A 17,182-nucleotide genomic window follows, 5' to 3' on the forward strand; every position below is an offset into this window, starting at 1 on the left:
TTACTATTAATGCTAGATATCTTTATTTCGTGAAATATCGAAATAAAGATATCTAGCGAACAGTTAGAAATTAAAATGGAGTTGGTGGTCATTATCCCGAATAAAATCTTAATATCGTGATTTTGGGTTTTCACTACTTGGAACAGTGACATCTAGCGGACAATAAGGTAACAAAATAAAATACTAACAGCAGGAGCGCGTGCGAGCACGAAGAATCTTGTTCTAGTCGATGATAAACCCATTCTGCTTACAACTTTTTTTCGAAATATTTAATACTAGCTTTTGCCCGTGGCTTTGCCCGCGTTAGAAAGAGACAAAAAGTAGCCTATGTCACTCTGCATCCCTTCAACTATCTCCACTTAATAAAACACGACAATTCGTCGCTCCGTTTTGCCGTGAAAGACGGACAAACAAACAGACACACACACACTTTCCCATTTATAATATTAGTATGGATTCCAACAAGAGATCCTAAATAACGACATTTATAACGAAGAACGAATCAAAATTATTAATTGAGTTGTTTTCCAAATTAGAATTTCGCGCTTTCGCGCAGTCATATTGACAAATTGAAATTATTTGAGGTAAGGTTGTCTTTTTACTATTTAGGTTTTTGTTTGATTTTATTACGGCTGTTCTAGTAATGACTTGAATAGCTTTAAAATGAAAGCTTTCACGTGATTGGTCAATTGGCCGTCAAGCGCCACATACGTCACAAAATTACGTCAACGTTATCGACCAACTTCATGAACTTCACTTCATTCATAAGCTCCAGTCCAGTCCAGTCAGTTAGCGAGTCGTTGTAGGGTGTTGTCGTTCGCGAGTTTATACGTAGGCGGGAAATCGATCGATACTGCGATATCTCGAAGCTGAATGAATAACATGGTGTGCATTGTTTCAAAATAAAGCTAAATCAACTGTAACGATTACAATGGCACCTTTAATACTGTTTTGTTTAGCCGTGTTTGTAACTGTGAATGCGGAATTTACTTGGAGACATCATAATAATGAAGAGTTACCGCTAATATTGGAGGAAGTTCATCAAAAATGTCCAAACATATCGAGAGTTTACGCTCTTACCGAGCCGTCGGTACAGAATGTACCTCTTTACGTGATTGAATTTTCGGATAAGCCAGGAATCCATCAACCTTGTGAGTATTAGAGGGTAGTGTTAATTTTTTATTATTTTTAATATGGCCATTTTCTGTAACCGTTTTTCAATATTTGCGTGTAGATAAGCCTGAAGTGAAATATATCGGCAATATCCACGGCAATGAGGTGTTGGGTCGCGAGTTGCTGCTCGGCCTGGCCCATTATTTATGCGATCAGTACATGAGCCACGACCGCCGCATCCGAGCGCTGGTACACAACACGCGCATCCACCTGATGCCTTCCATGAACCCTGACGGATGGCAGCTGTCGACAGACACGGTAAGTTATTGCATTATTGCTGAGTGTATTTACCCATGGGAAGCATTTATCGTTACTACACGTAAATAAACTGAATTTTAATTAAACCAGCGGGGCTCATCCATAAGATAGTTTACATGAATCTCTATAATTCTTTCACTTTTACTAACTTTATGAGTTATAGAGAAATAAGCGGGCAAGACAATGTTGTACTCCTATACAGGGTGGCCCATTCAAATCGGTCAGTATGGGAAAGTCTGAAACTATAAGACATACGAAGATTTGTTCTTAGGAACCATAAATTTAAAAGTGGAAAATGTCTGCCTTGGGTGAGACTTGAACTCACGGCCTCTGGATTTATTCTAAGCCTAGGGGCATCGATTGCAGACGTTTCTGCTAATCAGAAGTTAAAACTTAGGAACCATGTCACCGATTTTGATAAAAAGAAAAACTGCATTCATACAATTAAAAAAAAAAGTGTACCCAGCTGGGGAATCGAACCCGGTTGTTTTGAAAAAATAAACTTACACTATTTCTATTCAGATATCGTTTGTGTAGGCTCTTAAGCAGTAAATATCTCTAAGAAACATAATGTCTAAAATGAATAAAATGCATTTTTTTCACATACTTTAATTTATCATAGTAGGTGTTCAAAGTGACCACCGTCTTTTTCAATACAATATTCAACACGTCTAGGTAACGATCTTACTATTGCATTTTGTATCTTCATGTGGTGAATCTGCGTTAAAGTTGACTCTATGGCTACTTTTAGGTCTTCAACGGTGTTATAGCTATTTTTGTACACTGTTGTAAAGATGAAGTGAACTTGCTGAATATTGTAACGGTGGTCACTTTGAACACCTACTGTGATAAATTAAAGTGTGAAAAAAATGCATTTTATTCATTTTAGACATTATGTTTCTTAGAGATATTTACTGCTTAAGACCTACACAAACGATATCTGAATAGAAATAGTGTAAGTTTATTTTTTCAAAACAACCGGGTTCGATTCCCCAGCTGGGTACACTTTTTTTTTTAATTGTATGAATGCAGTTTTTCTTTTTATCAAAATCCTAAGAATAAATCTTCGTATGTCTTACAGTTTCAGACTTTCCCATACTGACCGATTTGAATGGGCCACCCTGTATAGTCCTAAAGTTTGTAATACCTATTAAAATATGAAATATGTACCTAGTATAAATATTTTTTATTATTCTTCAAACTATGTAAGATTCCCATTTGTAAATATGTATTTGTCATCATAGTATGCTTTATTTTAGGGCACCAAGGATTATCTGATTGGTCGCTACAACAACCACAGTGTGGATCTGAACCGGAACTTCCCTGATCTGGACGCCATCACATTTGAGTTTGAGCGGCAGGGCATCAACCACAATAACCACTTACTCAGAGATGTCACCCGCCTTGCTGCTCCTGTAAGTCAATTTTTTATCATGTCATTAATTAAAAACTTGTTAACCCTTTATGGGGCACTGGTCTCAAAAAAGACCACCCTGTATGACTATCTTTTTGTATTTTTTTCCTGTACAGAATTTTTAGGACTACAGGATGGCGATGAGGTTTGAACTCACGATTTTTTTGAGTCTTGCCCGTTAAAGGATGATACTTTTTTAACCCTTAATTTGGCAAAAAAGAGTCATGGTCATATTAAGTTCTGTTACTAGGAGGAAAATACAAAAAATAGGGACAATTTTATTGTCATGTTTGTTTGGGCAATTTCATAATTAAGGGTATTAGAAATAAATCTTAACAAAATACATTTTATTGTCTTCGATTACCGCGATAGTTACTCATGAATTTAATCCGTTTCCATAGTTTTATTTCAAAATACATTTTGTTAAGATTTATTGCACATTTTGTTAATAATGTATTTATTTATACATAGTATATATAAATAGCTATAGTATATATTGTATTCAAATAGGGTTTTGTGATAAGATAACCCACAATATGAAGTTATTGATTTTTTCCCTTTGCAAATTGCAGAGTGATAATGACAGATACACAAGCCCTGCCGGATATAAGTGGGCTGTTGATGTGCTTGCGTTTCGAAATTAATATTATAAGTAGTTTAGATTATATTCTCATTCTAATAGAACTGTAGAATGACCAATTTAATTTAGGAATCTACCTTTATATTTTAGATTAGTCAGAGTCATTTTATCATTTTAGCAAAATGTCACTTAAAATCGCGCCATATGTTTTGGCACATGGAACACTTCTATGTTATCAACTGATCAGAGTCATCAGACCATATAAAACCAAACGGTGGACTGCGTTGTTGTAGTACCGTCCGGAAAGAATATCATCTTGTTTTTACAACACACTCAATTTTTGTACAGATGACGAATGAACGATGGTGGTACGAAAGTAAAAATGTCACACAGCACAAAGGAATTTTTAGGCCTTGATGTGATATTAGTTACTTATTAAGAAAGAAAGAAGAAAGAAAGAAAGAAATTTATTTGCTAGAATACTTATAACTAAGGTACAGATGTTCGTGTAAGTAGACAAGTAAAAGTATTCAGTCATCGTCATGACGACATGCAAATGTTTCTTAAAACTAAGTATTAAATTTATTAATTATACAAAATATATAACTAATATTAAAAAAATTACAAAATTAAAATCTACACATTCAACAATAATAATTAACTTCATTCCATTGTTATATAAATAAAAAAGTATGTCAACGACTAAATATAATTAAAAGAGTTATTGTCACGTAAATCACAAATTCACAATTATTGTTATTCAATGTTACAATATGTTTTAAAATTACAATTAAAAAAATTAAAATTAATTTATAAAATTCAATATATCATTACTAGGAATGTAAAAATAAAAATTATAAAATAAAACAATATTCCATTCAGTCACTTCCGTTCATTCGTTTATGCTTCCTTCCCGTTCCACTATCATCCATCCCTCATTCATTCCACGATATTAAATATCGCAAATGGCGGACTTAGATGTAGATGAAAGTATTGAAGTACAGTCAAGGTACATAGTTGCGGACAAAGTGGCTTCATTGCATAGCACTCTGTCCGCATCTATTTTTAATACTTTTGAGTCTTTTGTCTGTACAGTTAACCAATTGGAACCCTGGGCCACTCTACAACCATGTCAAATCAAAATGACAAGCAGTAAGAGATTTCTTACAATCTGATTTATAACCTCACTATGACATAGTTCTACAGTGACCTAGGGTTCCAATTGGTTGACTGTACCATTGCGATCCTGGCTTTTACCTTGCAGGTGGTAGTAGGACCCTACTGAACTTACAAATGGCATTCTACAATTTTGTTATAGCTTGAGCCCGAGACGCGAGCGGTGATGCGCTGGATCATGTCCATACCGTTCGTGCTGAGCGCCGCCATGCACGGTGGCGACCTGGTCGCTAACTACCCTTACGACGAGAGCCGGAGCGGCGCGCCCGTGTCCGAGTATTCGGCCAGCCCCGACGATGATACCTTCAGGTTAGTATAGTTGTGAGCCTAAGAGCTGGTTCACACGTGTGTCGGGTCCGGATTTTAATTGGACGTTCTGGCGGCGGAACTTTTTATATGAAGCTATTCACACTTTCCTGAAACCGATTTTGTGTCGAAGCTGACAAGATATGTCGTCCGCTTTGCCAGCTGACTTGTCGGGTTCAAAATCGTGTCGGATCTCGCTTGCCTAGGAGTGGCGCTACTTAGACTAGTCGGGTGTCAGATCCGACACCGCGCCGTCTGCACCCCAGCCCGCCATCGAACGAACGAAATACTTACGGATCCGAAACCCGACATGTGGGGATAGATGCGCGACACCCGATTAAAATCAGGATCCTACATCCGACATAGTGGGAATGAACTCTAATGGTAGTGTCGTTCGTTAGTACTGTGGTCAATGTAAGGTGATCTACTCGCCAACTTATGATGAGAGCGGATAGAGGTACTATATATAAAGGTAGTCTTGTATGGCCGAGAGTCGCACGATGATACCTTCAGGTTAGTTGAAATCGTATAGTGAACTATCCATTAGGTGCGTGCTAGTTCAATGAACAGCAGCAGTAATAACTAATATTTTGTATCGGCGATAACTTTTCCAATTGCCATAATGACTCTCCGATTACATACTGAGTTGGTTTTAGTAAGCGTGTTACTCGTGTAGTTATACCTGACGTAACAACATCATAACTAGTAGTTAAGAAAATGACTTTGATTGGGCAATCAGAGTAATTTACTACCCTAGCTAGCCTAATCAATTGAATCACGCATGTTTGACGATGAAAGAAACAAATAAATTTCCGATACTATACCAAGTTTAATTGATGCTTGTCAGGCGGATCGTATGCTTATTTTCCAGCGGACGTGGTATATTACAAAAAAAAAACATATTTAACAGGGCCGAGGCCGTAAGATAGTAAAAAAAAACCGGCCAAGAGCGTGTCGGGCCACGCTCAGTGTAGGGTTCCGTAGTTTTCCGTATTTTTCTCAAAAACTACTGAACCTATCAAGTTCAAAACAATTTTCCTAGAAATTCTTTATAAAGTTCTACTTTTGTGATTTTTTTCATATCTTTTAAACATATGGTTCAAAAGTTAGAGGGGGGGAGACACTCTTTTTTTTCCTTTTGAGCGATTATTTCCGAAAATATTAATATTATCAAAAAACGATTTTAGTAAACCCTTATTCATTTTTTAATACCTATCCAAAAATATATCACACGTATTGGGGTTGGAATGAAAAAAAAATCTGTCCCCACTTTACATGTAGGGGGGGTACCCTAACAAAACATTTTTTCCCACTTTTTATTTTACCACTTTATCGGCGTGATTGATATACATATTGGTACCAAATTTCAGCTTTCTAGTGCTAACGGTCACTGAGATTATCCGCGGACGGACGGACGGACAGACAGACATGGCGAAACTATAAGGGTTCCTAGTTGACTACGGAACCCTAAACCTACGGAACCTCTTCCGTAAGCGTAGTATTTGTTCCCAGGGAGCTGGCTCTGGCGTACGCGATCAACCACGCCGATATGGCGTCCCCGCGCCGCTCCGGCTGCCACGCCACCAGCGCCGATGACTCCGCCACATACAACTTTGGCAAGCAGGGCGGCGTGACTAACGGGGCGGCGTGGTACAGCCTGAAGGGAGGTATGTTATGAGACGCATAATAATCTGGCAACTTGGTGCCACGTGGGTGACATTACAAACGATAACTCCGTCACCTATAACTTCGGGAGGCAGGGCGGCGTCACGAATGAGGCGGCTTGGTACAGCCTGAAGGGAGGTATGTTATGAGACGCATAATAATCTGGCAACTTGGTGCCACGTGGGTGACATTACAAACGATAACTCCGTCACCTATAACTTCGGGAGGCAGGGCGGCGTCACGAATGAGGCGGCTTGGTACAGCCTGAAGGGAGGTATGTTATGAGACGCATAATAATCTGGCAACTTGGTGCCACGTGGGTGACATTAGAAACGATAACTCCGTCACCTATAACTTCGGGAGGCAGGGCGGCGTCACGAATGAGGCGGCTTGGTACAGCCTGAAGGGAGGTATGTTATGAGACGCATAATAATCTGGCAACATGGTGTCATGTGGGTGACATTACAAACGATAACTCCGCCACCTATATCTTCGGGAAGCAGGGCGGCGTCACGAGCGAGGCTTGGTACAGCCTGAAGGGAGGTAGGTCATAAGACGATTCTGCAACATAGGTACAACTTTGGCAAGCAGGGTGACGTCACCAACGGCGCGGTGTGGTACAGCCTGAAGGGTGGTACGTTACATGGCGTGTAACACAATTTCTAGGCGTCTTGCGGGTAACGCCATATACAACAACGTTCATTTTCGGTAAGAAGGGCGGCGTTACCAATGGTGCGGCGTGGTACAACCTGAAGAAGGTACTTTAAATTGCGATAATTGCGTGTAAAATAACTTGGCGTCACTCAGATAACGACAACTTCAGGAAACAGGAAGGGAATCTGATCACTTAATACTCTTGTGAATGATGCCATTGTTAACACTAATAACAATGAAAAGATGAATATAAAGTAACAAAAGATGCATAAAATAATGACACAAAGGAATATTTACTGAATATAGCTCATTATTACAATTATCGCTTTATTATCGCCAAATTTAGCGCTCCAAAACAAAAATAGTCGACGTAGCTCGGAAAGCGGCTAAGATGAAGTGGGACTGGGCTGGTTACGTCTGCCGAATGCCGAATGAGCTATGGGCCAAGATTACCACAGAGTGGCAGCCCAGGCCAAAACGGGGACCCGGCAGACCACGTATGCGATGGCGGAACGAGCTAGACTCCTTTTTGAAAGAATGGCCGAGGACTGCTCAACACAGGGAAAAGTGAAAGAAGCGGGGGGAGGCCTTTGCCCAGCAGTGGAACATGATAGGCTTTCAATAATAATAAAAATAAATGGAAAAGACATAAAAATAAAATAATAATAATAATTACAATCTTGAGACTAGTTGTCATGGCAGATGTCCGATAGTCTCCCCCCATAGACCATTATCCAGTCCATCCAACTTGCACAACAATAGCCTATGACCTTAGTTCCCATCGCAGCACAAAAGTGCTGCACTGAAATAGTCTTTACACCTGGCGGGGACCATCTCCGGATGTATCATATTGTGCGCTCGGGGATGGTATCCGCCACGTGTATCCCTTGCCTTTAGATTAAAGTGTCTAAAAGGGCCTCTGTGTTGTTGGCTTCGGCCCCACACATGCCTCCCAAAAGTCCGGGACCCCATGGTCCCGAGATATGGTAAGAATTACAATTATAATATATTTACGATGAAGCCTAACATTACGTATCTTCTAATACTTATAATTATGGTGGTGGTTTCCTTATCGAATTTGTTTTCAAAAAGGCTATAGACAAAGAGCTGTTGTCAAGTAACATTCAGTTGTACCGAGGGTTCTCAAAGAGTTCTGTAGCAGGAAGTATCTCGGTTCCCACATAACAAATTACTTCACGTGGATACTGACATTTATGTGCTGGTGCACAGATATATCAATGTAGATGCCACATCCGCCGGGATTTGTCTGAAAGTCGATTACTTAGTGTGAGACTTAATATTGCTGGAACATATCTTGTGAGTGTGTAGTAAAACGTCCTACTTTATAGATTGCTATAGAGCCGCTTTGTCAATTTATTCAATAAAGATACAAGCAAATCTTGTCTTTATGGTAAGCGTCTAAGCGTCAAAATGTCATTTCTGTCTATTGTCATTTTATCTATCAAATCTAGACGAGGGCTACACATTTTACATTACTTATGTGAGGAATTACTTATGAGGATTTTTTTGATATATAGTCAGTTCAAGTTTTGCACGGACTTGTATAATTAAGATTTTTTCACAAACAAAAACGCAGACAATTTAAAAATAGTTTGAAAAGTAAGTTTCTCTCGGGGTAAGTAAAAACTCTTCAAGCAGAGCCTTGTAGCACAGTACAGTATTAGTTAGTGTTCGTTATCTACTGAGATGTGTCTGTGATCGTAAGTTGACATTTATGTGCGACAACTCGTTAGCCGTGAGTAAAGTGGTTTAGTGATGCTAATTCGAGAATCATTGTCCGCTGTTGTTTTGCAAACACTTTTTTAATGATAGTTATCTTCAGCTCACATGTTTGACATTGAATTTTGTGCAAGGTCGATGAGAATCTATGAACACCTACGTTATATTGTTATTTCATGCCGATATACAACTTTTTGTGACTCAGTATACCAACCTATACCTATTAGTTTAGATCGCGACAATTAAATAACTTTGCTGGTTTAGTTAGGTATCTTCTACTGCCGAAGCTAAAACTAGACTCATTTGTGCTAAGATTTACTCACTTCACTTTATTTACACTTTATCTTAGTCAGTTAAAATAAACTTAAACTTTAAATTTCTTTAATCAATAATTTATGAAATGTTTTAAATGTGAGATATTTATGTGGTACATTATACCTAAGTTACATAAGTTTCTTTTTCTTAACGTAGGAAACAATGAAAACCTGTGTATGTAATCTTCACTGTATAAAAATAGAATTTAGAAGACGCCGAAAAGAAAGGCACTATCAGGCGTTCTCGAATAATCGGAAGCGTCCAACCATCACAAATAAGCATTACCAATGAGAATAGAGGTATAGGTCTTTGGCATTACTATTCAACGAGTGGCTAGTCCGCTTCAATACCTAATCCAATTGAAATTTCAGGCATGCAGGACTTCAACTACTTGGCCACGAACACCTTCGAGGTGACCTTGGAGCTCGGATGCGAGAAGTACCCCAGTGCGGACAAGCTGGAGGCTGAATGGGAGAGGAACAGAGAAGCCATGTTGGCTTATCTGTGGAAGGCGCATACGGGGGTTAAGGGCGTGGTGACTGACGACTCCGGTTTATCCAGAACGCTATCATTTCTGTTGTGAACATTACTGGACCGATACCGAGGCCTATCCGACATGACGTTACCACTGGTGAGTTTAATTCAACCTTTTTGTCTAATCACCATGAATGATTCATTAGGTATGCCACTCTCCTCGCCTTTGTGATTGGTTCTATTTACGATCTCCCATCGGTATGATCGTACAGAGACTTGCTTTTACTAATTAGGCTGGGTCAAATCACATTTTTCGAATTCTGTTTTCCTAACTCCTCCTGAGAATCTTTCGGCGGCCCATGCAGTCTCACATTACTTAAATATTAATTCTTAAAATCTAACTCCACGATTACTTTACAGTCAAGTGTAAAATATGGGTGTACACATCTTACTAAAAATATGTCCCATAGCATCTTAGTCTGGTGTACAATAATAAGAGCGTAGTACCTACCATATTTATGAGACGATTTTTTCGATATATATTTTTCCACTTGACTGTATAAACATTTAAGAAAGTCTTGTCCTTAGTTCTATTCTAAGACTTGAAACTGCAGATCTGTTTCAAAACTTATACATTAGTTCGCTTACAAGCTGTTCTTAAGAATTTTTCCGACTTGTACTTATATTAGCATACATCGGGGTTTTGAGAGCGGGAATGAATTCGTGTATTTGTAACTCTGTTTATAGTCATTTGAATTACTGAAATATATATTTAACTATGTAACTGGCTCCAAATGTACCTAGAAATGTTAAAGTAATGTTTATCTTTTATCGTTTTCACATTTTTGGGCTAGTGTAAATCATTCCCGCTCCCAAAACCCCGATGTAATCTTATTAGGCATTAGAAAGCGGCCACAGAACCTCCTAGGACTGTGGAAAGTGACACATAACTAATTCCAATCCAATTACCTACCGTAATACTAGAACGAAAGTACATAATCGTATACAGATTGCAATGTTATTGAATGCATGAAATGACCAGTACTACATTGAGCTGTCAACTATAAACTAGGATAGACAATGCCATGACACAGGCTTACTTATGTAAGCTATTGTCGGCCGTTAATTGAGAGATTGTTCCGTCGGTAACTCAATTAACTGGTAACTGAGTGCTTCCTACTTTTACGAGGTTTACGTTCGTAGGGCCCGTAGAGAAGCCGCAAAAGTGAATAGAGTTAGCCAATGAATCAGTTTTAGTTTAGTTCGTCTCTTTGATTTTAAAATCTAATAGTGATTTAACTTGCTAATTACAAACGCTTTGTCAGTTGTAAGATTCATATTATGACCAAATTAAGTAAGGATATCTCCAAATTGTCAATTTTGATGCGGCTTCAAAATAATCAAATTTCAATCTCCATACAATTATAAGCGTAAGGCCTGAGTGGACGCTTGGAGCGAAGCGTTCAACCTATGCAGCGCGAGCGTCGAGTCAGGACACTTGTGTGAGTTTCAATTGTTTGACATGCACGCCGCAGGCCCCGCTTCGCTGCACGACCAGTATGAGCGTGCACTCTGCCCTTACACTTTAATGGCTCACCACGACTTTAAGTATCAGCATACTAATGGGATTATATATTCTGTCAAGACAAGTTTGTCAGTAATACTAATATTATATATTCTGTCAAGAAAATAAGAACTAAGAAAACTATAGGTAACCTTTTTTCTAGCACCCTAAAGAAAAGCATGCATATAGTTTTCTTTGTTCTTATTTACTGTCCGTCTTTCACGGCAAAACGGAGCGACGAATTAATGTGATTTTTAAGTGGAAATAGTTGAAGGGATGGAGAGTGACATAGGCTACTTTTTAGGGTTCCGTACCTCAAAAAGGAAAAACGGATCACTCGTGCGTCTGTTTGTCCGTCTGTCACAGCCAATTTTCTCTGAAACTACTGTACCGATTAACTTGAAATTTGGCTCGCATATGTAAACCTGTGACCCAAAGACGGACATGTAATTTAAATTAAGAAAATTTAATTTTAGGGCCACTTTTGGGGGGTAAAAGTGCAAATTAAAAATCAAAGTTTCTAGAACTATATTGTGTTACATATATCAAATTAAAGACGTTTTTATAAGTATTTCAAAAAAAAAATATTTTAATAATTTTTAGTAAGGTAATTTTCAAGTTATTTAAGAAAATAGGCAAAAAATGACCATCTCCCACCACATTATCTCCGAAACTACTAAGCGTAAACTTTTCAAAAGAATACACGAGATAGTTTTCAATCTATAAATTACAGGAAAACCTATTAGAAATCTACAGTAAAGCGTAAGTCGACTTAAAAAAAAAAACTCAAATTACGAATTTCACTCACTGCCGCTGCAAGGAGTTACCAAATCTCTTGAAATTGTGTGAGCACGTCTGAATATTACATATAAACTCATTTCTGTTTCGTTTTGTTCAAAATATCGATTACTCGCAAAAATGACTTAAGTTCCTACTAAAAAGGAGGCGCTAAAGCCCTTCTTGTAGTGTACGGAACCCTTACAACGCGAGTACAACTCGCACTTGGCCGGTTTTTGTCTCTTTCTAACGCGAGCGAAGCAGCGGGCAAAAGCTCGTTTATTATAACTAACGAAATTCTTATTCAGGTGCTTTCGGAGACTACTATCGTCTCCTAACGCCGGGACACTACGAGATCACCGCGAGCCACCCCGGTTACTTCTCCGTGTCTCGAGTGGCCACAGTACCCCACAACCAGAACCAAGCGCACATCCTCAACTTCAAACTAGAGGTAAGCATGGGTACTTAGGTAACAGAAACGCAAAACGTAACAGAATAATTTAAGTTAAAATTGCAAGTTTATTTGTGAAAAACTGTAATCATAAGTCAAGACAATAAAAAACCTTCCAGGATTCGTAAGACAAGTTTAATATGTTAAACAGTACAATCATAAATTAAATATAACAAGATCATACCATCCCATACATTAAAATGCGACCGCCTACGAACGCGCTTACACTCCACCACACATAGATGGCGCCACAAAAAAATGCCTTGTTGCCAACGATTATTTGTAGATGGGCATTAAGTGTCAATTCCGAGCCGTAAATCTATGTCAAAAGTGACACTTAACGCCATCTACAAGTATAATCGAAAGCTACAAGACATTTTTTTGTGGCGCCATCTATGTGTGGTGGAGTGTAAGCGCGGTCTTAGGCGGTCGCATTTTAATGTATGGGATGGTATGATCTTGTTATATTTAATTTATGGTACAATGTAACATAGCTCCATTATTTTCCTATGAATAGGCTTATTTTTTTCAATTATAACATAAATCCATATACTAATAATATATGAAAGTGTGTGTGTGTCTGTTTGTTTGTCCGCCTTTCACGGCAAAACGGAGCGACGAATTGACGTGGTTTTTTAAGTGGAGATAATTTAAGGGATGGAGAGTGACATAGGCTACTTTTTGTCTCTTTCTAACGCGAGCGAAACCGCGGGCAAAAGCTAGTTCATTGTGATCCAAAGTGAACTTCATTTATCGTGTTCAATTAAGAGCAACGATCACGACATTCAAGATTTACGCATGAATGCCTACCCACACATTACGCCTAAGCTTTTTGACGTAATTGACTGGTTGTGTGCGTCACTGAATGCCTATAGGTAGTGTTTCTTTATGGGTATAGCTGATATTAGACAGTGGCGACTTTGTGATTATTCCTATATTGATATTGACTAGCTCGTATGTGTTTTTACAGAATTCTTTTAGACGAAAATTTCATTGATTGTCGCTATACATAGATGATCGTATATATTTTACTCTACCGACAGCTATTAAAACTCAAATTAAAGAAATATTTTGATTACATTCAGTAAGCGGTTACTTTCGTCAAACAAGCTTAAAGTAGGAGCTCTACCTTTGATAGATTTAACTGATTTAAGTTTCCTATTTCTTATTGAGTTACAAGTTGTGTTTGCCAAACTATACACCCTGTTTTTATTGAATTCTGTTAACTTTAAGTTCTTTAGATCAAATACAATTAATTTCTCTAAGAAACTAGCGTCTTAACTCTTACGGTTATCGAGTTATTAAAAAAATAAAAATAATTACTGAACAAGTGTGTGACAGCCTTTACCGCTTCTCAATGTTATTTGTTTTGACATGTGCCGTCAATCACTTGACACTAACTTGAATATTATTCTTAAGGGTCTCTCACACTAATTAATTCATTTATTATGTATGTGTTTACTATGAAATTTTTTTTTTTGCGAATTTAACTAAAAGTGTTATAAAGGGTGGTTCCTGATAACGAACCTAGCGACATGTCGAATTTAACGGAAAACAAAAAAAACCACGGTGTATTAACAAAAATTTTTGAGATCACTAGATTCAGAATAGTGGAGTTGGGTCACTTGTGAACCCCTTAATCTAGCACTTTTTGCTGTAGACAGAGCCCCAAAAGATCATCTCAGAAATTCAGGAAGCTCTGGTTAACCAGCTCTGTCACCCTAATTTGAACAACATTTTTTTTTAATTCTTCCAGCCCACAACCAGCTGGTTCGACGATGAGAGCATCGGGCCGTACCCGCGCGGGCTGCGCGAGGGCCAGCCGCGCATCTACAAGCGCTCGCTCTACGAGAAAGTCGTCAACACCATGCTCAAGACAGACAAGCATTCAGCCAAGTAAACGAACAGACCTGCCCCTCTAGCACAACTTGCCTTGTCGCTCGCGAGTCCATACTTGAAGTCGCGCTTGATGTATGGACTCGCGCGCGACAAGGCAAGTTGTGCTAAAGAGTCTGCTAGCATGAGGCGCGATTTCGCGCGCTACCCTGCAAGTATGTACTGGCGCTCGAGAATGCAACTAATGATACACATTCGGGTAGCACGATCGCGTTTGTATCCGTCATAACACTTGGATCACCGGTATAGGCTTAGCACAGAAGCACTGGTGTAGTACCTCTGTATGATTATAATCCAGTAAAAATAAGATGTACAGGCTTACAGGTTAAGTTGGCAGTGTGTGAAATTCACACATTGAATGTGCACTGCATTGTATGTGCGATTGCAACTAGTCTTTTAATCGTTCTATACAAAAACAGTATCAAAAGTAGGTACTCGCCTTTTAAAGTCAGTGTTACTGCTATAGTGACCTTGAGATCGATGAATTTATATTCGAGGTAGGATTTCAGTGCTTTTAGGATAAATGTGTGACGTTATCTGGGTAAAGGGACTATTGTCGATGGCGCTTACATCCCTCGGCGTCGTATTTGTACGAACATCGCCCTTAACGCCGTAAGCGCCATCGACAATAAGGTCCCTTTTCTCAGATAACGTCACATATGTGCCCTATTCAAGGGAGATATTTACTGCAGCGGCCGCAGCGGGACTGAAAAGTTCTGAAGATGGCGAAATGTATTTGTAAAGAATTCGTCAATAGCTGATGAAACAAGTGACGGGTATAAAAGTGATCGTGTTATTCAGAATCTCGCGACGCGACAAGGACAGTACAGGAGGCAACTTTCAAGGAAAGGGCAATAATAATATATGGTTGGTATTCTTAATGCTGTTTCCTCTCGGTGGCATTTATGCACGATCATTCTTTTTACAAGTTTTAATGTCAAGGCTAGAGCAGCCTATAATATTTGCATTGTTGTAGAAAAGTGAAAGTAACGTGCAAAAGTGAAAAAAAAAATTTTGTTTGTTGAAGATGACTGTGTTTGAGTAATTATTCAATGCTTTCGTTCTGTATTTGTCGCGACGTGTGTTTTGGAACTATTGGATATCTGTATTAGAAAAGTGATTTGGCAAATATAATCGAATACGTTTTAATATTCTACACCAACAGCCAGATATGGACCAATTTTACCCTCTTATTGTCAAGTATTGTAATTGATTTACATTCCATAAAAGTCATGTTTTTTGTTAGAAGTTTTTGTTAGTATTTTTTGGCAATATGAGGGTTAAAATTACTTAGGTATTATTTTAAAGTTTATATCACAACATTTAACCACACGAACATAAGTAAGTGAATATTTTTAAAACAATACCAGTTTTGGGCAGTTAGAGTAGGATCTAAAGTGCCATTTGTAAGCAGTAGATCATTTTGGTCATATTTTAGAGTATTTAATGCAAACCCTGGCAATGTCACAAAGATTTAGAGCCTACATGGTTTTTAGATGTTTATTGTTGCATGTTACCAGTAATGAATATTTCTAGTCCTCAGTGAAGTACCTTCTCCTATGTATAAAGCTCCGTTAGGTTAGAGAGGGGTCTCACTGTTGCCATGCATTTGTTCGGCACAAGCGTCAACGCCATGTCGTTTTACGTAAATTTTATATTACGTGCCACATTATAATGAGCATAGACGCGATGCTGTGCACCAGCGAGACCTGGTCCTTAGTGGATGTAAGAGCCCTATTGAGACTGCTGTTATGCTATTTGATTATTGTTGGTTTAATATTTTTATAGAAAAAACACCTACAAGAACGGCTCATTGTTCAGAGCAAATTCTAATTGACTGATTGATATTACGATCAGTCAGTGTTCTGTTGGCAATATACATACTGCACGCTTGTAATATCTGCAGGCCTAGCACATGATGGCCGCGGGAGTATGTCGCCGCGAGATAGACTACCTGTCCTTAAGTCATTAATACAATTAGACAAAGACGTGTCATCTATCTCGCGGCGACATACTCCCGCGGCCATCATGTGCTAGGCCTACTGGATATCTGAAATTTAATTCATGCAATAAGGAACCTGAAGACGACCGATAATGAAGTAGTTTGACAACAGTGATCAAGGGGTTAATAATTATAATTATAATTTTGTTGAAAATAATGAGATTTGTATAACTATTTATTTTGTTATCTATAAATATTGGCAGCTAAAGTTTTCTTAAATGTTTATTTTTAGTATTTTACGTTTTATATCTATTCTATATTATTGTAAACTGTATGTACCTAGATCTATGTATGAACTCGAATCATTCCTCTACTCGACCACTTTACCATTCCTCTAAATATAGTTAATTATTGAAATGTAACGTGTAAACATATAGGTTATAATAATATTTATGTAAAATTCACAAGTGTTTGACACTAAGGAATAAATAAAATATGAGATTTTGTGTGAGCATGAATATTTTATTTCCTTTCATATCTGACCTTCAGTTATTAAGGTATATAGTCTGTCAAGTTGTTCCTGTAACTAAAAAAAACGGCAGATTTAAAAACTGTACGCACAGATGTTTATCGTCCCATAGAAAAATTGAATTTAGTGCTTTTTTCTAGCGACAAACATGTTAGACCGGCTATATCTTGTAATCGTTCATCAGTTTGAAGTAGTACTAACGTGGCGTATAATTCTGAACGAACTAAACGTACCTATCTATCACAAGAACAACTTTTATTCTAGAACA

General features: G+C 38.2%; 1 protein-coding gene across 1 annotated transcript; it reads left to right on the forward strand.

Annotated features, from left to right (window-relative positions):
• The first annotated feature begins 760 nt into the window (after nt 1-760).
• Nucleotides 761-16,342, forward strand: LOC125226026 (carboxypeptidase E-like). The gene is given in 9 exon segments (XM_048129846.1): nt 761-1,151; nt 1,235-1,431; nt 2,691-2,846; nt 4,744-4,910; nt 6,420-6,574; nt 9,653-9,832; nt 9,835-9,912; nt 12,405-12,547; nt 14,304-16,342. Coding segments are annotated over 9 exon segments (1,440 nt in total). The 5' UTR covers nt 761-931; the 3' UTR covers nt 14,448-16,342.
• The last annotated feature ends 840 nt before the right edge of the window (nt 16,343-17,182 follow it).

Source organism: Leguminivora glycinivorella, chromosome 5 (assembly GCF_023078275.1).
Source record: "Leguminivora glycinivorella isolate SPB_JAAS2020 chromosome 5, LegGlyc_1.1, whole genome shotgun sequence".
NCBI lineage: Eukaryota > Metazoa > Arthropoda > Insecta > Lepidoptera > Tortricidae > Leguminivora > Leguminivora glycinivorella.